At 39.9% G+C, this 27,826-nt stretch overlaps 1 protein-coding gene across 1 annotated transcript in view; it reads right to left on the reverse strand.

The window, feature by feature from the left end:
• Positions 1–27,826, reverse strand: part of GLP1R (glucagon like peptide 1 receptor) — an 85,416-nt gene that overhangs the window by 17,636 nt on the left and 39,954 nt on the right. Inside the window, exons 4-7 of the mRNA XM_069800373.1 lie at positions 15,952–16,061; positions 13,209–13,315; positions 9,610–9,763; positions 7,899–8,058 (exon numbers count right to left, since the gene is read on the reverse strand). Coding sequence (XP_069656474.1) covers positions 7,899–8,058; positions 9,610–9,763; positions 13,209–13,315; positions 15,952–16,061 — 531 coding nt within the window. The remainder of the gene's footprint in view (positions 1–7,898; positions 8,059–9,609; positions 9,764–13,208; positions 13,316–15,951; positions 16,062–27,826) is intronic.

Raw genomic sequence — 27,826 nt, forward strand, 5'->3', positions numbered from 1 at the left:
CAAAGACAGCAGATGTATCTGGTCTTAGGAAGAGGCTTGGTCCTATGCTTACCTGACAGTGGATGTGCTAGAGTTGGTCAGTTTATCTGGGTTGTAAAGGGAAGAGAGAAAAGCCAAATAAGCTGGCAGTCATTACTTGCTTTACAATGTCAAAGGCTCTCAAATTAATTTATTTCATTTATGAAATGCCTAGGTCTTGAAAAATAATTTTAAAGTGTGTCTACCAACCAATACTCAATAAAGGGAGTGCCAAAAAAGCCCACAAGGAAGGAAAGCACGTTGAGACTCGATGAGCAGGATGAGGAATTTCTGCCTAAGGATGAATCAAGATGGTCTAATTCCTCTGTGTACCTCCTTGGACAGTGTCTGATGATGTATGTACGTTGTATAGGAAGGGCAACATTTAACGTGCTTTGTTATTCCATTCTTAAGAATCAATATGGTAAGGGACCATAAGAACATCAGTGTGCAACAGTAAGCACTGCACAGGGCAAATACACAGTTCCTGACAGCAGAAGCCACAGGGAAATTGGTGATCTCTTGCAGTCCAAAAATCTACAAGCAGTATCTGTAACTGGTCTTATCTGTAAAATTCTTCTGTCTTGTTGTACTGTATTCTTTCTCTAGTAACAGAATAGCTAAATACTACAGGCACAAAAGACCAATTAATTCTCCTTAATCAGTTAAAAAAAGAGAATAAAGAGCAGCAAGAAAAAAAAATACCAATAATTAGAATAATAGCAAAGATAATGAATTGAGTGAGATCATTGGGGGAAGTGGTTGAACATGTTCCATGGATGTACTTGATACCGAGAGTACACAATATTTTGGGAGCAAAGTTACTGAGAACTCCATGCTGCTTTGATAGTGGCATAAGAGATTAAGAACAGGCTCATTACAAATCACTTCCAAACACAAATGAGCCTTTGATTCAGAGAAACTAATTACAGTTTGAATTATTCCTTTCTTGACTTTGCTGAGAATTAAGATATCTTAATATGAAACTTACAGGATAAGACACGAACACTGGGAGTACAAAGATGGAGGGAACCGATATATCGAGTGATAACGATAACGATTTGTGGATATCTCCATCTTCTGGATATGTCAGAAATCTCTCCATATTTAATCACATTACTTGACATTTGAATTGAGAATCTGATATTAATATTATATTTCAAAAGAGCCTAGCTAGAGAGAAGGCTGGTATTATTGAACTGCATCAGTATCCTGCTATGCAAATGTTATACAAATTAATAGGCAGCATGTACAAGGTGACTTGTTCAACATCCTCTGCCCACTCCCACTTGTGATGCAGGCCCCTGGTGCCTTAGTGTTGCAACACCATCAGTCACGTTATTTTCCATGCTAGCAATACACATTTAATCTGAGACACAAGGAATTAACAGTGCAATACATATATGTAAGCTTTGAACGTCAGTGCAAATTCTACATGCATACCATCTGACATCTACCAAATTCACAAAGTCTTGTCCTAAGAAATGGGTGGGTCTGAACACTGTCTGGGGGACACTCTCAGCAGATGGGAATGCATCCAGTTTTCCAGAGCCCTAGTCAAGATCTAAAGAGGAGGCTGCCCCAAGAACATTCCCTAATCCACCTCAAAGTCTGCAGAAGTCATTCACAACAGCAAAAGAGCAAGTCTGCAGCACCTCTGCAATAACTGTAGTTTGCAAGGATCACTGAGGCTCTCCATAGATTAATTTACAATCTTGATACCTAAATAACCTGCATTAATTGGCACAAATGCAAATATTATTCTGGTTACTTCATTCAGTCAAGAGAAGTTTGGCTGACTTGAGCAGGCAGTGGAAGCAAACTGTATACAACTCCTTGAATAAACTCTACAGATGACTATCATTCATTAACAGAATCAGCATTGCGTTCCAGTCCTGGGCTCCCAAAATGCAGCTGTTTTGGTGCATTTGACTTTCAGTCCTACACTTCTTTCTCTTGCTGCTGCTATTCAAAGAATATCAGATATCTGAGAAAAAAACGCACCCGTTTATAGGATGCACTTATTTAAAATATAGGCTGAATTCTTCCTGGTTTTGCTCTTTGTTATACAGAAAGCTCTGGGATCAATCTTTGCTCAGATTAAGTAACCACAGAAAGGTGTCTGAATTCTGGAAATGGTAACGTCTACTTTTCTCTGTACTACATCACTGCTGAAGATGCCAGAAACTGCAACAGCCTGCTCATAATAGCTTCTGCCTTGTTAATTCTCTCAGGCTGATAACTGACCAAAATTCTTTGAACACTACATGGTGATTATGAAATCTGTCAAGTGTACTAGGAAATAAGCATGCCTACAGCTCAACTAATAAAGTTCAACTTCAAATGACAGGGCACGGGGCATCTGAATTATAGGCTGTGATAATAATATATATTATAGATGATGAGAAAGTAATGGAACTGCCAAATCAACATCTTAACACCCCACTGCATATATAAGCAGCATGAGTTACTTATTTTCACTCTAGCTTACATATTCTACACCTGGACAGGTATCTGCATAGTAAGAAAAAAAAAAATTTGGAAAACCAGGCATTATGCAGAATGATAATAGGATGGGGTAGGTTAGAGAAGGAAGCTGTGAGAAATTCTGCACAGGAACCACCGTTTGGTTGACATTTTCACAATGCTCCACTGTCCCTAATGAGCAGAGAAGAGAGCAATTTGTGGAGCTGCTAGTGGAAATTACCATGTCCTGATAACAGCATGTAGAAATCAGTCTCTTCGTTTAATGAGTCTGAGATATTTTGGTAACAGAACAGAAAAGCTCAGGCTTGTTCTGGAGTCCATTAAGTAGCAGGTACCATGAAAGGTGTCACTGGGTGGTGCTGTTCCATGCCAGCTTCTTTCCCTTACCTTGAGGTGCAAGCAAGTGTTCTTTCTTACAGACACATGGCATTTCTAGCTTTGCATTGTACCACATTTTACATAAAGGCAATTTCAGGGAAGAAAGATATATGAGGAGCAAGAGAGGCTCCCTTCATCCTCATGTGCTGATTAGAGATTATGAAGTAAATTTGTCTCTGTAGGACCAGAGCACTGCCATTCTGCCTTAAATGATCCTTAAATAAGAACATATTCCAAATACAGCATTTTAGGACACATGAGTTTGTGTATAAGCTCATATTTCAGATGACATCACTGGTTTCCATGTGATGAGAAGTTCAACCTCCAAGACAATCAGGCACACAAACCAGAGTGACCCTATTGCTGCCAGAACTCCAATCCTCCTCTTTCAGATACCATCTGACTTGGTTCAACCATCAGGGTGGTCTGACTTGATCAACTGCTTGACATACGAATGCAGGAAGTATGTGATGAGGAACTGAAAGAAGCAATAAACATGTCTAGATGTAAAAAGACTAAGAGCACTGAAGATGTGAGAAGAAATGAAATGTTTTTCTTTCTAAGAAAGGAAAAGCATGAAAGAGTTTAATCCAGAAGACAAAAAAGTGAAGAGAATTAAGAGAAACTCCTGACAGACGTATTTCCTACCAAGATCAGTCTGGACACAAAACCTATTTTCACATCCTTGACTGAAACACAGTTTTCATTTGAAAACACACAAGAAGTGGTCAGTGCAATGAATGCATCCTGTTGCTGCTACACCTAGTTCATACTGGGGGCTTCAGAAGGAAGGTTTCTTACTGGCTGTGTTCCAGTCAGATCTTCCTCACAATTAGGATGTGGATTTTGACACCCTAGCCAGGCTTCCTGCCTTTAATAGCTTCATTCCCGCAAAGTATTCTTCCTTAGAGCAAGTTTGGATTGCCAAGGCTTGGAAGGAAGGGGATTATTTATTTTTTATGGCAGTTTCCCTGCTGTAAGTGCAGCTGGGTCTAAAATTGCCACAGAAGCTCAGAGAAGATTTAGCTTTTTATTAACATTTTCTTCTTAGCCTTTAGTGCTGAAAATTGTCTCCTGTCATTCTTCCTGCCTGGATGTCACACCCAGTCACTGTGGGATGTTGCTGCTGTTTCCCCACTCCTCCCTTCTCCCTGCTTCTGAATATGATCAGGTCCTTTTTCCACTAAAAGCTGCTGAAAGATGCATACAACAGCATTACAGTATAAACTGCTCTTCTCCAGAGACACTTTATACAGCACTGACACAGCTGCTTGAAGTCAATGTCAAGCTCAGTGACTCTTCACTTGGGCTCAGACACAATGAACACTGAGTTAGTGTTCTGACACCCTGATGAAGAGCAGTCTGCATATCCCGAGAAACAAACAAAACAAAAAGGTAATCATCTTCATCTCCGTAGTGACATTGTTTTCTTTCCCCCTTCTGCAAATGTTTTGTTCTCTCTAGAAGGTGAGATCTGTGGTCAAGGATTTCTCTTATGCCAGAGGAAGGAAGCACCAGGTACCAGCAATGTATAACAACAGATTTTTTTTCTACAAGTGATAATGACTATCTGAATCAACATCCTGTTTAGCTGCTGTTGTGCTGATCTCCACACTGAAAGTAAAAACTCATCTACCTGCTCTACTATTAGCCTATTAAGAATTTTGTTTGTTGATGCTGTTAGTGTTTCTGCTCCCCCCCCCCATCAGCTTTGAAAATGGCATAAACTGTTGTTTTTGCAGTAGGATATGTGCAACTCAAGGTTGACACAAATGTATGAAAGTCTGCTTTTACAAAGAAAAAGAAGACATAAGCAAGACATTTCCCACATTAAATGAAATAGGAAAAATTTAACACTGCCATCTCAAAGCCTAGTATGGCATGAAATCTCAGCAAGGAAGTGGCCATTACAGGAATACAGTTACCTCACAAGTAATCAGGAAGGTTTATAGAATCCTATTAATATACATGAGGTTGATATAAGTGACTGCCAATTTCTAAAACTACATTGGTTTCCTTAGGTCTGTCAAGCTTTTATAACTTTTCTAGATTTTGCAAAGTACAATAACACAAGATAAACAGATTTTTCCCCTTATAAAACACTTCCAACAGCAAGAATAATTACTCATTTGAACTGATACTAAATGGACTACTGTCTAATAACATTATGAACTGACCTGAAATTATCACATAGCAAAAATATATTTGGGAAATATTTATTAATTTTTCTTTACACTCCTCACTGCTAACTGTTCCTAGGAAAACACAGACTGAGTATGGTATCTTTTACAAGTTTCTGTTTGAAAAGCAGGTTTACCCTTTCCGTGTTTTGAATTGAGATGACATGATCATGTTAGACATAAAATGGGAAAAGTGCTTTTCTTTATTTACACAATTATGTGGACTTTTTCCCCTGTTATAACAAAATATAGCACTATTTAATATAGCAGTTTAAAAGCTTGGACAGAAATATGTATTGGGATATTTCTACCCATTTGAGAGCTGGCCCTTACATTACAGTTTTGTTTGGGATTACCTGAGGAAGTAATTTGCTCTAGTTTCTTCTTTGTTCTGAGACCTGTTGTTCCTTGAAAGAAGTACAACAGGGCAAACATAATGACCAAGAATATCTGCAAACACTCAGGTGGACAAAAACCTTGAGGAGCATACACAGTTTTATTCATATGTACATTTGAGAGAAGTACAAGTGCAAACATATGTGATCACATGGGGGATTGCAGAAGGTATTCAGACAGCAAAAACAATACTGTATGGTCTGTAAGTGATCACAAAGTTCAGTTATAATTAGAAGAAATAACAACATGAAATGACTAACACCCACTAAGTTTGTGAACAATACATATATGAAATCTTAAAACATAAATATTCATCAAATGATGAGTAATGAACAGGTTAAAAAAATTATCCTGTAAGAGGACAATTCATTAACAGAACAAAGGGTCAGGGTATCAATTCAGCTCTGACAATTAAATATATATTTTTGGTTTGATCCAGCTTTATTTTTACAGTTAATCAACTATTTCAAAGAGCAGGACTCTCAGCTCAAACAGGAACCTACTGTCTCTCTTGAAGCCTTGGCATTATGCTGAGGCTATCATGCTGCTCAAAAAAAAAAAAACCAAACCCAAAAATCTTCTAAGCATTGAATACAGCAGAAAGATACCTGGTGAGGGACCTGAGCACCCAAAAAATGGAATCACCAGTGAAGAAGCAAGAAAGAGCAGAAAAGATCTTTGTATCTTTCCATTTGTTAGAGAAGAAACTGGTATAACTAATCTGGGAGCAGTGAAACAGCAGATGCTTCTGCATTTGAAGGTGGAGAATCATTGGCAAGGTTTGCATACGCAGCCATGGCTGGAATAGCAAGAAACTGTACAGATGAGGGTTGAATGGCACGGGCAGAGCTTTTCTAGGAAGCTTGGATGAAACCCATACATCCAGTGCCAAGTTCTGGCATTGCCACTCAATTCCACAAACTCATCCAGAAATTAAATATACAGTAGCAAAACTTTGATTGTAAAGGAAGAGCAAAACCAAAAGAGCATCTTCTGTTTCTGCCTTCTGCTTTTGCAAGAGACAAACTCTAATTAGAAGTGATTCAGATCAAAACTATCCTATCCCTTACTTATAATACAACACAATACCCTCAGGATTTGGCTAGATATAATTGTGCTTTAATTTCCTTTCCATTTCCTCTCATGTCCTCAGTCAGTGCTTCAGGATAGCTAGCTCCCTCATCTTTTTCTTTTTTTTTTTTTTTTTTTTTAAATTGAGGGTATGGCTATTCATAAAATATGATTAAAATAGACATAGTTCAAATGTTATACAAGATGCTGTTGCTTTTGCTGCATGTCCTATATAAAACAATAATAGAAGATAGAGAACTTTTTAACTAAAACTCTCCAGCAGGAAACTGCTGTTACTTGCATGTATTTATTCCCATCAATACACCAGAAAGCCTTTGCTCCTCATATATCACTGTTCAGTAGAATTGGGTAATTCACAGTAAGCCATTTATATGCATTTTACCAGTGAACTAATTTGCTAGAATATTCACAGTTGGAAAATCCATAGAGAAGGACAGTCAAAGCAATTTAAACGTTCAAACTAGTTTCTGTGAAAGCACTTGCAGTATTTACTTGGATTTACCTTCAGCTTTCCAAAAGCCACCTGACTTCCACCAAAGCGGAGGGGGGAGAAGAGGAAGGGAGAGAACGCAATAAAAGCACACAAGAGATCATTCCAAAAATAGGATTAAACCTGAACAGTAATATATTTTCAGGCTAACTGGACAGTGAAAGAATCAAAGCATTAGCTTTTCTATAGAAGGTGACTCTGGCTCAAGCAACTGATTTCAAGGCATCACAGTCCTTAATCTCAAGCTCATACATGCCCATGGCATGCACACCCTGACCACTCTTTTGCCCGACAATCACTACTTAACCTGCTCTGTCCACATAACCAACCTGACAACTCCCTGCTAGCAGCTCCTTGTTCCTCAGCCCCTTTGCATCCCCCCGGCTCACACTGCCACCATTTCTCTACTGTTATCCTTGACCAGGTACAAGGTATCATCGCTATTTTGCGCCACAAGTAGTTAACACATGTTTGAATGTAATGGGAAACTTTCAGGAGATGAAGCAGGGCAGTCCAGGAAAATCCACAGTCACCTGGAATCACCCACGCATATTTTGTATTGGGAAACTGATGTCTTGCATGAAAAGTACCATGCGCCTGCCATTGGTTTGGGGAGTTTCTGTGGTGTCGCACAGCCCCTGCATTATGAATGCACAGCCTCTATGCCATGAGCACCCAAGAGCTGTGCCAGCCTAGCACTCTCCAGCTCAAACAAGGTAAGGGATCGGGAACAAAAAGGGAATGGAGAGTGCAGGACTTGAACTGGGCAGCACGACAATAGACACACAATATTTTTTCCTATTATACCATCTGCCAGTGTATGCAGCCACAGGTGGACATACGAAAGATCAACTTACCCCAGCCAATGCAGAGATAAAGCCGAAAAATCCTCTGCTCAGAAAAGACTGAAAGTACCAGCAGCGTGTATAGGTACATGCCTTCCACCAGCAACCAGTAGTAGTTTGCAGCCACACAATACTGCATCATCACAAAGACCAAGCGGCAGCTGAGTGATTCCTGTGATGGAAGAAAGCACAGCTCAGATGAATGTGACAGGGGCTGAGACTAAAAGCATGCTAAACCAAAAGACCGGTTCTCTCTCCTACTCTTGCTCCTCAAAACAATACTTGCTAAATTAATCACATTTGTGTACTGAAGGGACAGAAGCCAGTAACAGGTGATATACACAGCAGATAGATGCTTTCAACAACATTCCTCCTTTAAAAAAGAATTAAATTTACACATTCTGCATTTTCCCTCAATAAGTGATGTATTATAATTTGAAAAAGCACAACGCAAAGATGAAAAGAAGAGCAAGTGAAAGGTACTGTATCAACTGCAGTCAGTGAATCTTTTCACTTCCCCAGATACTCTATTCTGCAGCTGAGAATTTCTCTATTAAAGAGCAAATAGTGGATGCCATAATGTTGACTATTTTCCAAAGTAAAAGCTTTTTGATAGAACAGTAATATTGCCCAGTGCACCACATTTAAGTGCAAAATCTCTCTTGGCTGGTAAATTACAGAGAGGTGGTCAGCAGGGCTTTAGATAAGTATGAAACCTGATTACCTAATTAGTATACCCATCAGATCTGATGAAAACACTATTGGATAAACCATGTGTGAAAGCATAAAGCCTAGAGTTTTTTTGGAAGGAGGGAATGACTGACAATCCAATACAAACATTTCCATACCATTTAAGATATGTATTACAATGTTATTTTCTGCCAATTGATACATTGTGGATGAGAAAAAAAAATCAACCATAATGTGAGATTCACTATGTGGTATTAACATTTAAGCCTTAGGCAGAGCGTCAGAAAAGGATGGGTACTAAGTATGCATCAGAAGACATGCCCTTTACGACCTCAACCCTGTATTGCAGCAGCAGTGCTGTACCCATGTTCTAGAATCACAACAGCTGTACAGATAATGAAAATCCCTTTCTTTGAAGATTCAAGTACCTTTTGTATTCCAGATCTGAAGGGAGAAAGGCATGCTTTCATTGTGTTCACAAAAGAGTTGTATATCCTCTCCCTTCAAGTATTTAATTAGCCTGTTCTTCCAAAGCTTTTCTAAATGCTTTCAAATTTGCATTTTAATCAGATGCTTCCCTTTTTTCAGTCATCAACAGATTATAAAGATCTCCAAGAATGACCAACTAATTTGGACGTTATACAAAATGGACAGTCCTATCACAAAAAGTATCGGCTTAGGGAAATGAATGGCCTCTTGTCACTGCTAGAAGAAATGAACCTGCAGCATGAGAAGAAGATAAGAGCATTTGTATATATAAAAAAAAAAAATCCACCTCTTCATCTTTTCTCTGTCTAGTAGGGGCAAACTTCCCCCAGGCAGAGAAACATGCCACAGCATCAACTACTTGCCTGTACCAAGCCCGGGGCCACAACCGCATACATTGTGCTACAAGTTTCAGAGAAACTCTGTGGACTGAAGAACAGCATTTTGTACAACAAGGGTTGTACAAAATGAAAACACCTGCCGTCGTGCAGACACACCACAGTGATGACTCCAATACCCTGAGAACCGCCACAGTGTCTGCCCCTACCTGGAAGGAGATAAGTCCTTCCCACTGGTGCTCTTGTGTGGCTGTGCTGTACATCCACTTCACCACTGAGTCTTTAATGAAGACGGATATAGCCCGGAGGATAAAAGAGGTGAAGAGGTTCAGGTGAATATAATTCCTCGTGCAATGCAGATGTCTGTAAAAAGGAAGAACTCATCATGATCCACTACCTATGTAAAAGCTGCAGCATCACGCATAGGACTGAGGGAGGAAACAATGAGCCCTGTTGGAAATCAGGAGGTACCAGAGGAAATCCCATAACTTGAGAATGGCTGTAGGGATTTCAAACTGTCTTTGGGAAGAAATCACTATCAAGGAAAAGACACATTGAAAATTTCAGCCCTAAGTGTGAATATGTGGGGAAAGGAAGGAGATCCGTGCGTAAAGAAAAAAATATTTTAAAAGTTTAAAAAGTGTAAAAATAAAGTAATTTTCAGAAGACATATCTGAAAGGACTAAAAAAGTCAAGTTTCACAAAATGCTGAATCTATCTCTCTGAATTGACCCCAATATCACTGCACAGGTTCAACTTGGCAAGGCTCAGGAGCTGGTGTGCATTACAGTTTCTGGCTGTGCTCAAACCCACAATGAAAAAATATCCATCTGTGAATTACCATTTTGACAACAAGAGAAAAATCTGTGTTCAGATTGCCTCCTGGGGGAATTGTAAATACTTTCTGTAGAACTAAAAGGAACAGAAGTTTCACCTCTGCGTTCAGAATTGAAAACAAAAAAAACAAAGAAAAAAAATCCTCTTGAACTTCAACAGCCAGCTGCAAAGACAATAAAATTGCTACTTGTCAAAAAAGAGCATGTTAATGGATAGCAAAAGAAACTGCAGTCATATAAGTGGCATCCAATGGCAGAGCACTGCCAATGTTTTACCAGCCTTATCCACAAACATTTTTCTTCCAGCACTGCAAGGGTACATACTTTGCTTCAAAGGAAGTTACACTGGATATGATTCTTTTTTGATGCTAAAAGATACAGGTAACATATGATAAACAGCAATTGCTCCAGCAAGGGTTCCAGTGAACTTATGCTTTAAATGTCTATTTTTATTGCTCTAACTTGGCCTGAAAGTTATCAGTTTTGCACTGAATAGGAAGGAGAACTTTTTTTTCCATTGGTCAAATAGATTTTTTTTGCATCACTTAAGTCATAGCTTATTTCAAAACTTACCTATGATGAATATTTACTTTCCTTATGATAAATATTTATTTTCTTTTAACTCAAAATCTGTTTCTACCCTTCAGAACTGCTACACATTTAAATTTGATTGAAAAAATTATGCAAATTAGCCAATTGAAGAAAATAGGTTGCAAGTCATTACTGAGGATTTCTGCTACAGGCAATGCAAGTTATTCAAATTGTTTCAGTCATGAAGTTATGGCCCTAATTCAGCTTCCATCACTGAAATTGCAGACTTTTCTTCCACTTCTTTCAGAAGATGCAAAATTGGACACTGGAGATATATTGTTTCCTCTGCTGTATCATTATTAAAAACAAATATAAAAGTTACTCTGTAGTCTAAGGACTTAAAAAGACCTTCCTATTACAAAAGTGGAAAACATCAGCATTTTGGTGCCACTGAATTAGATTTTGATATCCGTTTGTTGAGGTTGCATAGCTACTGGGGAGAGGCCACGAGCAGAGGTTCCAGTCTTCAGCACCTTCAACCCATGTGGGGGACCAAGTTGTCTCCAGATAGACAATTTAGACAGGAAAGCACAGAATGGATTGATGGCATAGTTTTAACAATGCTCTCAGCCCCTTTAACATCTCTGAAATCTCATTTTCAAAATCAGCAGCACACACTCGTGTACACTTCTCCAGTCCCTGCTTCACAGTTAAAGGAAAAAATGCTAAAGCATCTCTCCACAAAAGTCAGGGCATCAGAATTCCCTTTCTCCTACCAGTCCCCAGTGACAAACTTGTTCTTTGTTCCCTGCCAAAAAACATGCGCATCCTTCATTCCTTCCTTCAAAAAGTATATGGTTGCATTCTGTGACCTTTTCACTTGGGCTGATAAGATTTCTCAAAAAAGTGTCATTGATGGGTGAAACAAGGAGAAAGCACTTATCCTGGGAGACATTTGGAAACTTCAAGACCATCTGGTGCTTTGTCAGATGAGTCCCAAAGTTGCACAGGTACAACGTGTACAAATCATAATTATCATGTGGCATTCACAGAGGGTGAGCATGTATCTGCATTTCTGCAGTCATTTTAAATTTTCTTTGGGATTGCTAGCCTACGCCTCTCCTCTGGACAGAGGAGGGATAATACAAGGTGTAGTAGAATATTAGAAGGCTTTCGTCATTTCAGGTTTGGAAATTAGAAGCTAAGAAGCACGACTGACCTTTTTAAATACGTAAGGGATATAAACACTTAGGAGGGAGGAAAGGAGAGGGACTGCCTTGCTAACAGAGAGTGCTGGCACCAGAGCAGTCATTAACTGGCAATGAAATTCTTTAGTCAGGGTAGAAAGTTTCTTAAGGATCAGAGCACTGAAGGTTCCTGACCTGATTTTGAATAAGAGTAACCAGGAGATGGAAAACTGTACTTTTTTAGGAGGCAGACTCATCAGCGTGTAAGAAAGATGATGGGATCTGGCTATATACAGCAGCAGGAAGCAGGACTTGATGCAGAGGGACTTCATTCCCACAACAGAGCAGGATCACATCTTTGTGTTTTCTAAATATCAGTCTCCTGTGCTCAGCATCCCCAAACTGCAGGAAAGTCTGGCTGGAATCAAGACACCTCTTGCATTTACAAACGGGGGGGAAAAAAAAAAAAATAAATCTCTCTGTTGGAGTCCAAAGTTGTTGTGGTTTTTTTTCTTTTTTTTTTTTTTTTTTTTAACTAAACCTACACAGTGTATCATTTTTATGTGCAACAAATAGTGTCTTAATTTTGATGCACTCCATGCAATTTGTTGGTGCATACCTGGATGAAACCAATACACCAGTCTGATCAGGTAACAGCAATTTCTTTCACAAAAACTTTTCAAGTTTCAAAATTAGGTTCTCTTCCACATTGCAAAAGAAGTAAGAATTTCTGAAAGTTATCCAAAAAGAGAAATTGTGTCAAAAATCCATTTCTGCATTGAAATATACCCTGCATGTGAGGTCTGGGAAATAGGCCAGACTGAGCTTTATGTTCTGTGTAATTCCAAGGAAAGCAAGATGAAAACTTCTGTCCTAAATGTCCTCTCACACTCCAGACTAGTGCCTCATCTGCAAGGCCACGCCATGATGGCATGCTGGAATCTCTCTCTTTTTCCATATTTTCCAGTGGAAATTTCATTGAAATAAAAAATATCACAATAAAATATTTCAACTGATAAAAAGCATCTGTTCTACGCATTCATACAGGTAACACTGCAAAAATTTAGGAATTTTACTTGCATTTTGAGAAGAAATGATTGTAGGAAGGAACAGAGAAGTGACATAAGATAGAGAAATAGTGAGGTGATGGAAGAAAGGGAAAAAAATAATCAAATGTTTCTGTCAAAGTCTGATACTAACATACAGAAAAACATAACACCTTTTCTCCACTCTCTTCAGAGCTTCGCCAGTTACCTGAATCCAAGAAGAATGGCAGTTGCTGTTACAAGGGCAGAGAAGGAAAGAGCATATCCAATGGTGTATATGATGGACAAATTCAGGAGCTGTTCTTCTGGTGCATCCTGAGAGCATATAAAGGAGAAAAAAAAAAAAAAAAAAGGGAGGGGGGAAAAGACAGAGCTCATGGGCTTCAGTTCTTTTCTCCCAGCTGCTTTCTAACTTTTCTTAATGATAATGAGAACTTATTCTGCTACTTTCAAGTTTAAATGCACATATCAAATCAGTCTTCCGCTTTCTGTATGCTCTAAAGAAATAAAAATTTAATCTTAATTCCCCAGCTGCTCCCAGGTGTTCACTCAAACAGTTAGGTTTTGCAGCCAGGCTAGAAAATAGATAATGTTACATTATTTCACAATAAAGTTGGAGAGGCAAGAATTACCACACAAGCAAGTCTTAAACAGATGGCAGGAAGCACAGACACAACTCAACCCTGCAGTAAAAATCACAAAGCTGGTGTTTTCAGACTTGAACACTTAAAGCAAGTCTCCTTACTGTGTAATGAGGGGGGTCCTTCAGCTGCATCTATACTTAAAATTAAACAAGCCAGGTCCTATTCGTCGACTCCGATGCAAAGCATGCCTTGCATTCATACAACTAAACTCTTTTCTGCCCCCAGATAGTCTCTCTTCTGCCTCAACTATGCAACCTCCTGGTAATGCACCATAGCCCAACACCATCTCATGACCTGAGTATTACAGCACTGCCTGGGAGGGAGCAACCCAACACGGGCCAGAGCCGCGGGAATGCTCAGACCCCCCTGACAGTCCTGGGCTGTGGCTCTCTTCAAGGTTCACTGTTGAAAACATGACCACTGAGACCCTTGCTTGAAAGTGTTGGCCAAAATCTTTAGGGAGAAGAGAAGTATTTGAAAAGCTACAGCAGGTCTGAATTACAACACAGAGTTATTGCTCAGCAGCCTCTGAGGCACATTCATATTCTCTGTTCTGGTTCATTTCTAAGCATGTATCTTTGTCTAAATAGAGTCAGGCATTTTACTTCTCTTCTTCAAGCTGGTAATTCTGCAGTTGACTCCTGAGACCTGTGCTGTACAAAGGAATACATTCATTGTACTTCAGAAATAAGTACAGCTATTCACTGTACAGCACAGCCAGGAGGATTTAAGGTGAGCATACAGGCTGTTCCTCAGGGATTTTCTAGGTTAATGTTTTAAAGGGAAGGATACGAGAGCTGCCTTATGAAGAGAAAAGAAAAATCTCTTCAGTATGAAAGCTCAGGCAAACTATTGAGACCCAACAATTTAAATCATCTATGCAGATCAAAACCACATTGCACGCTTAAAGTAAACAACGTTATTTTATAAGGATTCACTCACAAACCCTTTGGATCTTCTTTTAGCAACAGTTGTAACATAATACACAGCAAACTTATCAAAATAACCTCTTGTTCTCATGTAGAGGATGCATAAACCAAAGTAGGCTATTAAGGGGGTCTATATACATTAGCTGGAAAACCAAGCATGGCTGTTCACATTTCAGGGAGTGACACCATGTGCACAGGGTTTTAGAATCCAGATCAGTTCATGGAAACGTGGAGGCAGGTGCCCAATGACCAAGTGTTACCATTAGGTATCTCTCTCCTTGGCATGTCCCAACACAGCTCTGGAAGAAACCATAATGGCAAACACAGAAAAGTCAAACAACCAGGCTTACACTTTGTGTTAAGATAGTGCATTCTGCTGGGATAGCCCAGAACATGGAAGGGACAAGGAATAAGGCTGCAAATTAAAGGAAAAAGTTAAATTTAACATACTTGGAGAATTAGAAACTATCTCTTTTCCCATCTCCTTCTAGTCTGCAGCCATTTATTCTTTCTGAAGAACAAGGCACTGAGCAATGGGAACTCCAGAGGACACAGATCCTGCAGCACTTGGGAATTTCATATACTTGAACTGTTTCAGCTAGGCATGTACTTGTTCCCAGTATGCTGGGACAGAGAGAGTGCACTCAATTTATGCGAAGAAAAGCATCACCGTTGGAGGCTCACAGCAGTAATGGTATCACGTGCCATGAGAACGCACACAGTGCGCTAGCTGACGCCAATGGCTGACAAAAATCCCCTGGAAATCCCTACGCTCTCTTTCATTTGGTGCCAGGTGACTCGGTTCCCTGCAGAGTATAAAGCAATAGGGCAAGAAAATAACACTGACGAGCCTAATTCCATCGCCCACAGCAAATTAAGGTAAAAAGACAAAAACACCCCCAAACAAACAAAAAGCAGGGCCTACCCCTGCCTAAAGGTGAAAAGCAAATATCCTTCAGTTCATTTGACCTCAATTGCCTTAATAGCTGCTAACAAGACAGAGAGAACAAACAGTCACTTTATTGTAATGACGTGCCAATGGAAGAAAAGGCAAAGGAATAATAACATTAGGCCACTCCTTCGGTTCGGGCAGGCTGCAGTTGAGCCCTCCGCACTGCACCGCAGCTAGGACTACCTGGTTCACTTCTCTTAGTGCTCTCACATAAATTTAAACCTGCTCTTGTCTATGCTTCACATTCCCTTTGTTGAAGGGGAGAGGCCTGACGTCCCTTACCATTAGGTTCACCGAAGTGAGGCACCCAGGATGGGTCGGTAAAGATTACTTTGACAGGACAAAAACGCCCAGGCATCAATGACTGTATTTTTCTGCTCTTCTGTTTTGGTCTAAACAACAGCAGCAAGAGATGGAAACTTTTACCTGGTCAGAGGCCTCGCACTCAGACAGGTTCCTCCAGGGCAGGGTTGAATTCTCCTTCAGCAGCCACGTCCCCTCCGGGGTGCAAAACCGGTACACCTGCCCATGCAGCACTGCCAGAAGCAAAACAAGCCATGGGGTTAATGGGAGGAGAGCCTGCTTGTGGGGTAAGGTGTGCAGAGTGGTCCAAGGCTTGGTGCAACCTTTCTTCCTCAGCAATTGCTCTCCTGGCTGGAGGGGGAAGCCGCAGCATCACTGGGGGAGTACTTTGCCTGCTCTCTGCCTGAAGCGGACGCTTCTGCTGCTTGTCCTCAGGGCCAGGGACCAGCCTGGGAGGACATGGCTGCAAAGGGATCAGACGGTGCATACTCCAGGACAACTGCTACCCTTCAGCAGCAACAACAGTCTGAAATAGTTGCTGCCATCTTTGTGTGGATTTCACAACATGCATAAGTTCCAGGTCACTGAAATATTAGATTTTAAGACACATAAATTGTGGAAATGTTAAGCCTCAGCTACAAAATTCTCAAGGAAAAGAAGATGCACAAAGAGTAAATGTGCTTTTTCTTTTCTGAGATCATGCAGACCCAGAGTCAGAGAAACCTCAGAACAGGTATGCTAACACAAGCTCCTCAAAATGTAAATGCTTATACAAACATCTGCACTACAAAATGAAGCTGTAAATCTTTGCCAAAACTGCCCATGTACTCTTTTTATTTCTTCTGTCTTTGTGTTCGAGTAACAAAAGCAACAATAAATAAAATGTCTTTCCAAAGCACTTAGCAGCTTGATCTTGTAAAAGCAGGTATGATGAAATGGCTCATAATAAAATTAGATCAGACTGAAGCACCAAAATGAAAGTACAAAGGGGAAGGAGCACTCAACCATAGTGTATCAAAAGAAACCCTCTCTCTGGTGTTTGGAGTATTGGGAAAGTCTAATAACTTTTGCAGCTGAACATAAGCAACCTGGAGATGCCCCTGTAACAGAGCATAAGCTAGAGTAATGATGTTGGCTGCTTTGCAAACAAAGTTTCTTACTAATCACACTTGTGACCCAGTAAACTGACGTATTCTATGTTATGAAGCTACCCCTCAAAAAGCAGTGCTGGGTCAATTCCTCAACCAGAGTTAGCCTCTACAGAGGCTATGTTCTGAAACAGACACTTATAATGTTCTGAGGTGTGAGGAGCCAAGTTAAGAGGATTCAGTTCTCCGTGGATATCAAAATACCTCCCAATAACAGCTTTTGCTCAAACGCAGCCTTGCCTGCTGCAACGTCATCCTGTTGTCAGCTCCCTCATTACTGCAAACTAGAACTCATTAGAACTGAGCATTTCTGTGCAATGGGAGAATATTAAAACTTATTTGAAATTATAACAACCTAGTAGGCTATTTGCATATTAGTTGACAACTAGTAATTTGTTTGATAATTGTCAGCAGTAGACTAGTAGTAGGTATTCTAAGTGAAGAATGATGTTTTAAAAAATAATACAGATATTCATACTCTAATAAGCCATTTCTAATGAGTATGCTAAATGGTAACTGATAATGGCTTTGGTAGGCATAGTCTATTTGCTTTTGTAATTGGTGTCTTGAATATACCAGTAAGAAATAATATAAAAATAATATAAAGATGATATAAAAATTAAGTTATGCCTGGTGGAGGTTTTTCCTTACTATTAAGGATATCTGTGTATGATTACACAAAACTAGGAGAGATTAGGTCAGCACATGCAACATACACATTCACATCCACTAACTGCTATGAATATTTTGTCATCTGCACTCATTATCTACTGCCAGTGCCAACCACTTCCTTCGGTCAGGATGCTGCTACAATGTTACGGATCTTACACCTGATGGAGGGCAGCAAGCATCATTTTGTCTCCCCTCAGGATTAACGGACAGCAAATTGAAGCAAGCCATTCAAAACATCTATGCAAAGGCAGTTCTAGGAATCGGGAATCAGTAAATATCATATATATTAGAAGCCAACGAAGGTGAAATCCAGTGGGGTTAAAGTCCAGAGGGTCATAGGACTCAAAAATTCCATCTGACTGCCATTGTGTGAGCTGTAACCAAGAAGTATTACAAGACAAAATTATGAGAAAATCTCACACAAAGAAATTCCACTATATTCCTGAAAAAAAGAAAAACTTGCTAAAGGAGAATTGATTTAAAAAAACAAACAAACAAACAAAAAAAACCCAAACATTATTTCACATTCTCTGAAACTCTTTGTGAATTTTTTCCCCCAGTATTTCTTAATGTCAAGGTTTAATTGGGATGAAAGCTTAGCCTCAGTGTATTTATTTTTTCTCCAAATCATCATGACACATTTTAATTTTCTTTTTATTGATAACACTTCTTTTGAATTTATAAGGAGGAAAATCTATTGTATGCTGAAGCCTGGCATATATTGGAGAATGGAAGACTTTACAGTAAAAGAAACATGAAATTTGCCATCAGACAGAAAGACAAGACAATTCATTTAGATATGAAGAGAAACGAATGTAACCCTATTACACTGGAGAGTTCCTGTCACATCTAGGAGACACAAACACTCAAACTGGACTGACAGCTCTTATGGACCTCAGGGTAGCCACAACCCTGCTGTGTCAGGTTGTTGTAGCCTCACTGCTTGCCAAAACAGTGGTGGTCAGCACAGGACACAGAGGCAACTAAAGACCAATTGGCTGCCTGTATCCAGGAGGAGCCTTAAGAAGCAAAAGAACTAATCAAACCAAAAATCCAAATAGATGAGACTGCATATGAGAGTGTGTATGAGAGTATATGTCTGGTCTATGGAATTCTTTTTAGCCAAAATGCTTATGAAATAGAAGAAGTTAAAAAAGAAAACTTAGACTTTAAGGCGGTGTTGAGATTCTGGTTGATACATGGAGAGATGCTTATAAAAGAGTTGAGAGACCGCACAAACCACAACATGAAGAGAGCACAGGGCTGAGGTACTGCAGGGCAGCCAGTTACACTCAGGAACATGAAAACAAGTCTTACCATTGTGGAAATAGATTATTCTCAGTTATGTGTCCAATACCACAGAGCCCACACAACATCAGTAGAGGTTTAGTGTAAAGGCCATGAAGGGCTGGGTGATGGATATACACCACATGAGACCCTTCACCCCTGCAGCTGGGCACACCCAACACCAGTACTGTGCAGGACCTGCGAGGCAAACCCAGCCCAGGAGTGCTGACAACTTTGTATGGTGCATGATCAGCCACAGAAGCCCTCCAGAAAAGGAGGCCCAGAGCCACAGTCCCATGAGCCCTGGCCTTCACACAGCACAGCTGCTGCAGGATGCACCTTCAGAGGAGACGCCTCCTGAACCACATCACCTGCAGCCATTCCTGGTTTCTCTGTTTCCTAGAAGCACAAGGCAAACAACCTCCAGCTACTCATCCTCTGGGCAACAGGTCCATCACAGGCAGCCACCTGCTACTGCCCAAACACAAGAAAAAGGCTGCTAATGACTGACAGATCAGAAGAGATGTTACCTTAACTGAAGGCTCTTCCCTGGTCTTGCCTCACTGAAGAGAGGGACAGAGAAAAGTCTCAACGCCAGAAACTCTGCTCTGGTGTGTCTCCAAAATAACTGATAAAAACCTGAAGTGGAGACTTTAGATCTTTATTGTTTCATATACAAGCTAAATTCTCATCTTTGCTTAGTGAAAGCAGTTCCAACTAATTTCAAAGAGATCCACTGGCTTCTAATCAGTGACATTTTGACTCAAGCACTGCAGGTTTCTTACCATTCTTACTGCTCCAAGGAAAGTATGTGGTTTGCATTAAAGCTACCTACAAATGTTCTTAAAACAATTTTTTCACATGAACTTTTTATGACTCTTTCTCTGCACAGCTGGTCATGGCTTAGGATGGCAGAGATCTTCAACCTCCTAAAATGGATAAAGGGATAGTAGTTGTACATATTCTCCCTTTACTGTGGGCCTGATCCAAAGCTCACCAGGAAACTCATTTCCTTCAATTTTCATATGAAGCCATTGCTGAAAAAAATTCAGTTATTAATACATAGAGGCAAACTAACAATGACATGCTTGGAGGCTGCCTGTGTGCCACAACAGAAGGAAGGCACACACACAGCTCCCCCCTCAACTGCCGAGCAATTTCAGCTTCTTGCTTGCAGGTGGTTTAGTCAGAGGTGATTCACATTTGTCCATGCCTGAATTCCGCAGAGTGACTTGGGCCCTCTTACCTTTAATGCAGTGCAAATACCAAACATACAACAATCAGCTTCAGTTCTAATAGACCAGCATGACGAACAATCTTTTTTGAAGGTTCGAGTGGTTACCGCCTCCTTGCAGTCCTACAATACCTTTTTCCTGTCTTGTAATGCTTTTTGTTACAATACAGTCAATGTTTCAAATCACACTGATTATTACATTCTAGAATTGGCTACTGTCCTCTGCAAACAACAACAACAAAAAAGCAAGAAAATCTACAGCCAGTGCATAGGGAATCTTATTTAACCTGTAAGCTAAATGCATTCACTCACAAAGTTGCGCAACCTTTGGAGGAGCAACTTAATGATGCCAGTTTATTTGAACAGTGTCAATCACACCTCGTTAGAATTACATGTTAAAACATGGATTGATGCCCAGAACTCAGTCTCTGTAAACTGATAAAAGACAGAGAGAAGAGCCCAAGAGTTAGCATTGAAGTTAACGTCTATCTAGTTCTCTGATGAGCCTGTAAGTCAAATCAAACACTACAACTAGCTAAATACTTTCACATACAGAGAAAATACGTTATCATATGGGCAGGAGGCTCACAAATATTTCCTTATTAGCCCCCTTTTACTAGAAATAAAAGCAAATTAAATGATTTCTCTGCTTAAAACAACCAACCTGATCTGCATTTTACAACGTCAGGGTGACAAGGTCGGTGTGAGATTACTCACCCAACTGTCCCCGAGGATAAACTGGAACATTATTCATTGTAAAAACAAATTACAGCATGTCCTACCCAATCAATTCTATTCAGGTAGAGACATGAGAGAATGAGAAAAAGAACAAGAGAGACCACAGTTTTGTCTGGCTGCTGTGTGTCAAGTATTATAGACCTCTCCTCTGTTAATATCTGTTCTCCACTTCCAGCAGGGGAAACATTTTGGAAAAGGTAACAATTTTTTCCCATAAAACAGGGACTCTGTAATATGACACCATTGCGACAGTCTTCAAAGCAGGCTGGTTAGTTCCTGAAATGAGCAACTTGCCCTTTGATGGGGACAACAATTTATCAGAACGTAGGAGACTGTGCCTCTGTCAGCAGCTGGCTCTGTTCAGCTAGCATGTGGTGTGACGTGGGCACCGCTCTCCTGAAAGGAGCCACTCTCAGCTGTAAAAGCTGCTGCATAAGTGTCACTCAGTCCCAATCCTGGTGCTGCTTACAGCGAAGACATCCGAAACCCAGGACTCACGGACTCACCTGTGAGCGTGCAGCTGGAAATAGGACACCAGGGAGCAGCCTGATCACGAAGCCTCTGGGGAGCATGAGGAGGTCCAGCCTGCACTACTGTCCCAGAATCACATTTTTCAAAATACGCATTTATGCTGGGCTCAATGCCACATCGTCTGAAATTATATTACCTCAACAGGCAGTTTAACTAAAAGTACTTTATTTAGTATCCCTCCCCGCTATTCCTCCTCCCTCATAGAATATTAGTCATCCCAACTTCTTTGTTTTAGTGATGAAAAAAAAAATTGAAAAACAGCTACGCCTTGCATTTTACCTTGAAGGCAGAAAGGTTGGTGATCACTTCAAGTTCCTGCAGCAAGAAGAGAATAATTTTCAGTTATATTCTATGGTCTGGTGAGAGGTGGGGAAAGATCCTAATATCCCTACTGTGAATTTTCCCCATCGCTAGCTCCTAGCTTGAAAGGTCTAAGAATCTTTCCAGCCTCTTCCAATTAAAAAAAAAAAAAAAAATTACTGCAAAGAAGAAGAGTGACAAGAGAAAAAGAATCATGCATCCACACTCCTAACCACAGATGGATGTGAACTTATGCAGACCTAACAGATACCTTTACATGGTGCAAGGGAAGATGCAATTAAGCGAGCACAGGCCATGCCACAGGCTGCACAAGCCCACCCTGCATGCCCTGGAAATCCTCAGTGCCTGAATCCTGTGCTGTACTATCAAAAGCACAGAGTCAGAGACTGCATATGGAGATAATGCTGTTTGGCATCACCCAAGGGATATTGCCTGCATATAAATTCTTATTTAAAAATATTCATTTTGGAATGAAATTAACACAACAAAACTAAACATTCAAGAATTGGGAAGTGTTAAGCTAAAGCTACTTATGTGGGTTTTAACCCACATAACACCATTCTACGTACAGAGTCATACTTTTTTTCCAACAAAATCCACTGTTTTATTCAGGATACAGAATAGAGGGAGATCATTTAATGGGAAATCATTCATCCTTACCACTGTAAGACGTCAAGTCATATTTAAGCATACTGAATCAAGTCTATACCAAACACAGTATTTTCTTATTTGTATGGTCCATTCAGCTCCCCACTGAACACAAAGTGCTACTATCTCATATGTGTACACAGATGATCCAAAAAATAAAGAGCATATTCTAGTCACTTAGTAAAGCCAGATTTATTCAACAAAGAAAATTGTGAAGCCACAAAACTTGTTCTGCATGGGGATTCAGTCCTCCTAGTGCAGAGATCATCCTTGCCAGCTCTGCACTATCTTGCCTCACTCAACACCAACTCCCACAGTTAGTGAGGCAATGATCCTGCAGAGAAGAGCCCCCTTTACTACATATCTCACAAGCAGATCCATTCTGCACAGTGAAGGAATAAGAGATCTGTGGAAAAATGATAGAATATAGCTTTCTAATTAAAAACTACTTGCATAATGGTGGCCAATAAAGGTTGTGTGAGCAAAACAGACCATGCCAAATCACAAAGCATTCATTAAGTTGTAACCTTATACATTGTTGGGTAGGAGTTAGTATCTCATAAACAATTAAAATATCTTCCTGAAAAACAATACTGTTTTTAAACACAAATTATTACCCTAAAAGAAGCTATACTCTCCAAGCACTTCAGCTGAGTAACTCGTATCGAGAAAGAGCTGCATTAACTATGCTAGACCACACTGCAGCCTTCACAACTTTTTGAAATGTACTTTAAAAAACAACTCATAAAAATGTACACATATATGTGTGCATTAAGTTTAATAGAGAGCGTTTATGAACTATAAAAGATATGTGAATTAAGGTAATAAAAGAAGGTTGTTTATGAAAAACAAGTATTTATGATAACAGTACAGCTTTGTGAAGGTTTGGTAAGATACCAAAAAGCACCGTTAAAAGTTTTGTTCAGAATAAAAGTGGGTTGGAATAAATTTTTTGCAACAACAAACATGATTGGAATTTTAATTCATAATAAACTTGTAACAACAGTGCTAAGAGGTTTTGTGTTTTAAAGTTATTGGATCAGTTAGTTAATCTAATTAATAGAAAACATCTCATTAGAGGATGTTAAAATGAAGCAAAAAATTATTCAATAAAAAGTTTTCTTAAAAGGCTGCAAAAGACAACTAAAGTCTTCCAAGGGCAGAGGAAGGGATCTATTTTACTACGCCCATGCTCCAAGGACTTATAAAAATAAGCAAAAAAACCCCCAAAACCCTAATAAACAAACAAAATATGCAGACAGTGAAAGAAAAACAAGCTAAAAGAAAAGGAAACAGCTAGGCAAATCATTAGCATAATGTTTGCTGAGCTAAAGCAAGGAAAAACAACTTTGAGAATAAACAATGGATAACTAGTATGTTAAATATGTATAGCTAGGAGGAAGAGGGAAATACACATGCAAATAAACACCAGTTGTTCGATGCAGCTTATGAGCAAAACAAGAAGCTCCAGAAGATGCAGGCTAAAACCAATGCCAGGTGCTGCAAACAAACTGCCAATCTTTGGCATTTAGTGGTATTTAGTTATCCTCAAAAACAATGGTTTAAAGAACCAATGATTCAATTATCCTAATTTATCATCTCTCACAGGACAGTTATAAAGATAAACCAAAAAATTCTAAACAACTGAAAGCTTTCAGCACAGGCAACTGCAAAACATATAATAAAAAGGAACCCAAACCATCAAACTTAATTTAGAGATGACTATAATTCCACAAGTATTACCCACTATCTACAGAAAATAGAGGAAGCGGATACTTCAAAGTAGAACAAATACAATGAAGTCTCACGTGTTTCAGGGTGAAGACGTACATTTTTATTGAGCAAGTTGTGCACTCTGGCATTGGTTAAAGGCGTATTACCTCTGTATACATGAGCTAAAGCATCTGAAGCTGTAAAGAAAAATTGTATCAACTGGTAAACGCTTTCCTACAGATGTTGCTCTTATACTCTCTCTGCAGACCTAGCATTACAGATATAAGCTGCATCTACACGGTAAGAAGTAGTACTATGCAATAAAACCCCAAACCCAGCTAGCTCAAGTATAAGAAGAAATACAGTCCTTGATTCAACTGCTCAGGACACTACAGTGTGCCACATCAGCATATCCCTGTGCTTTGCCAATGAATTTCTCTACTACACAACAAGGGGATACCAATTTTGAGTTTCAAGCTCCATAGCAGATATACCCTAACACTAACATTTCTCTGCCTTCCTCTCCCAACCCCTTCCTCTTCTCTCTGCCTCCTTTGCCCTTCTCATTTTAGCTACTATCACACCATTCCTCTTCCTCCCCTACTTGCATTCCCCTCCTGGGTTCTCCTCTTCAGCTTTATTCCTCCAACCCTCCCTGTTGCTGCAATGCTTACTTCTATGCTGCTGATCTACCTACCCACTGCTGACCCTTCCCCTTCCACCCTGCACTTTCCTATTCCTCTCTCAGCTTCTGCTCTGACTTGCCATTCTCCAAAAACACTGTAATTAAACAAAATTGCAACCTGACTGCAGCCTCTCATGTTTTTTCTTGCCAATCCATTCCTCAGCCCTCCTCATCACACCCCAGCAGCTCCTCCTGCTCCAGTCAAGCAGTGAGGAAGGGTGAAATCAATGAATTGCCTCTGCTCTCTGATCTGGAGCCTACTTTGTCTGGCAAGGGCACAAGAAGTCCCGCCCAGCCAGTGTGCCAAAAGCACATCTAGCCCGACAGTCACACAGGATTGGAGGCGAAAAGACCACTGCTCCGCTCTGATGTGGCCTCTGGAGACTAGGGTACAAACTCTAGGAAGTCTCAGGAGCACACATAAGAAATTCACCCCCATGAGCTGCAAGAGGCATATCACCAATACCGTAGAAAACATCTTCCTCTTCCTCATCCACACGCTGAAATGCAGAACAAGGTTTTGACAGATTATTTTTGAAAAGTATCAGCCTTAAAACAAACTTATATTGTGTTGATACTCAGTCAAGCAAAGTTCTGCAAGCCTAAAAGCTACTAAACACAAGCTCTTACAAATAATAAAAAAAGCACCAAGTGCTTTTATTTCAGAAACCGCCATCTTTCCTGTCAGTAATGACTGGAGGCCACTACAGCTGCAGGTATGTCTGGATTTACCTTTCCATTACAAAGCCAATCTTTACACCAATCTGATTCTCCACCCCAAAGTTGGGACCTAGCCCCGATCTAAAAAACAGGAACTCTTACAGCATTCTATTGGTAATCTTCCCCAAGTTTTCTATTCCATTTTTGTTTTCACTCAGTTTTCATTGCTTGAAAGGTATTTGGATGGACAAACAATCCTTTCGACTTAAACTTTTCTTTTCCTGCCAAGGTGCAATCCTTTCCTTGAATATCCACTGCCAATGCTACCTCACACTTTTAAAAACTTAGAGAGGTCTGCTGTCATTCATCAGCCACACAAACGCAATGTTTTCCACATTTTTACCCATGCTTTCATACTGTTTAAAGGAAATTGTTGATGCCTTGCTTCATTAAGCTCCAGGACAATTATCAGACAGGTTTTGCGTGTTGAATCCAGTTTTTTCTTTCAGAGGCAATATGCTGATGAGCACTTGATCCTTTTCTTGCCTAATTCATTTCTGCTCATTCCAATTGTCAAAAAGTAAATTAGCTCCAGAAAGGTCAGATGAGTCTGGCTGGGTGCCAACAACCACTATCATTATTATTGTCATTGAACTAGTCATGTATCCAGGTTCTCTCATAAACCTGTTGCCCAGAAAAACTTTGTTCTTATTCAAAGAAAATTTAAAGTGATGTATGGGAATCCTAATAGTTAACATCTGGAGCATGTTTGAGGAGAACTAAACATACTTTCAAAATTCACAGCAAGGACCCCAGTCTCAGGGAAAATGAAAATCTAGTCTATTACAGAAAACTGTCAAGGGGCAAGTTACCAGCAAAACACGAGTGGAAAAGGATAATACTGCAAAACAAATAAAACCGTGCACATGATTAACAAGTACAATCACTGTATAGGTGAGCACATTTTCAAGTTAAAGCTGCATTTGTGAAATGGTGCAAAAGGAAGGATGTTCTATAACTAGACTACTTATATGCAGATGCCTTTTAAGTCAGTCCACATTTTTTGCATAACTACTCTGTCAAATGAAAATACTATAAAAAATTCAAACACAGAGCTAATAACTTCAAGAGGCAAAGAGTGCGATTCATCTTTACATAAAGCATTTACTTTTACAGATATACAAATAGATTGAGCTGTATCTTCACCCAAATTCAACTGAGGATCTTGGGAGAATGAAGCAACCTTTAAGCTCACTATGGCACCAAAAGCATATTTGTTATGCAAGAAAACATGTATAGGTTGGATGTGAGAGGAGTATCTCCCATCATCCAGAGGTGAAGTGCCAGGGATTCCCGAAAAAGGGAGGAAGAAGTGGGCTGTGGGTCATATGACTCTTCTAGCAAGTTGTTCTCCACCTATGCTGTTTTAAGATCAGGTATTCATGTTTTATCCCATCTTTGGGACTTGGGGCGGGTGGGCAGCAATACTTTACTAATTAGCAACATTTAAGTAAGCCAGAAAGATAATAAGCTGTTTTCAGCAAGGCATTTAATTATGTAGCACACATAAGCACTACGTTTATTCAGGCCCTTAATTAGTTCAGTTTACGCTGTCCACTGTAATTAAAAACTGCAAGTTCTTAAGTGCCTTTTTTTTTTTTTTAACATGAAGAAATGTTTGAGGTCCCTCTGTTTAACAGAGTATACTGGTGCTGCAGACAAAAGTGGCTAGATAACATACACTTCGATTATGCAAGACTTGTAATGAGAACATAGATGAAAATTAAGGCCATTGGTGAGCTCAAACATGTCTGTTGGAAGCTAAGCTACCTGCTGGACTAGCATGGGCAAGGCAGAGAGGTAGTCCAGTAGCTTCCTTGCAGCTGGGTATAACTTTATTTCTCACTTAAATATCCTATTCACAGTCAGATCAGCTGGGGGCAACTTCTCAAGCAGTCACAGAATGAGGCTTAGCTAGGTCTCTGCAGAGGTGTGCCTTGATATCCTTGACAGCACATCTCAAGGAATTATTTTAACAAAATAAAAACATTATACAGTTATAACTGAAAAATTGCTGGAAAACATGCAGTCCTGCCAACTACTGTAACTCCCACAGATGCAGTCACAGCAAGCTGATATCATACAGCATATCTGTCCAGCATTTATGCTATGGCCAGCAACGCAGAAAACTAAATTCTTCCTAGAGGGCCTCAGGTGACCAGATCTGTAGCTGACATATGAACAACATGCAGCTGCTCCCATCACCCATATATGCACTTCAATGTCTGGCCACATGCAAAGCCTACTTCTGTTCCTATCACACATTTGATTAGGAACACCCATGGCTTTGTTGCAGCAGAA

This window comes from Haliaeetus albicilla, chromosome 13, assembly GCF_947461875.1.
Source record: "Haliaeetus albicilla chromosome 13, bHalAlb1.1, whole genome shotgun sequence".
Lineage (NCBI taxonomy): Eukaryota > Metazoa > Chordata > Aves > Accipitriformes > Accipitridae > Haliaeetus > Haliaeetus albicilla.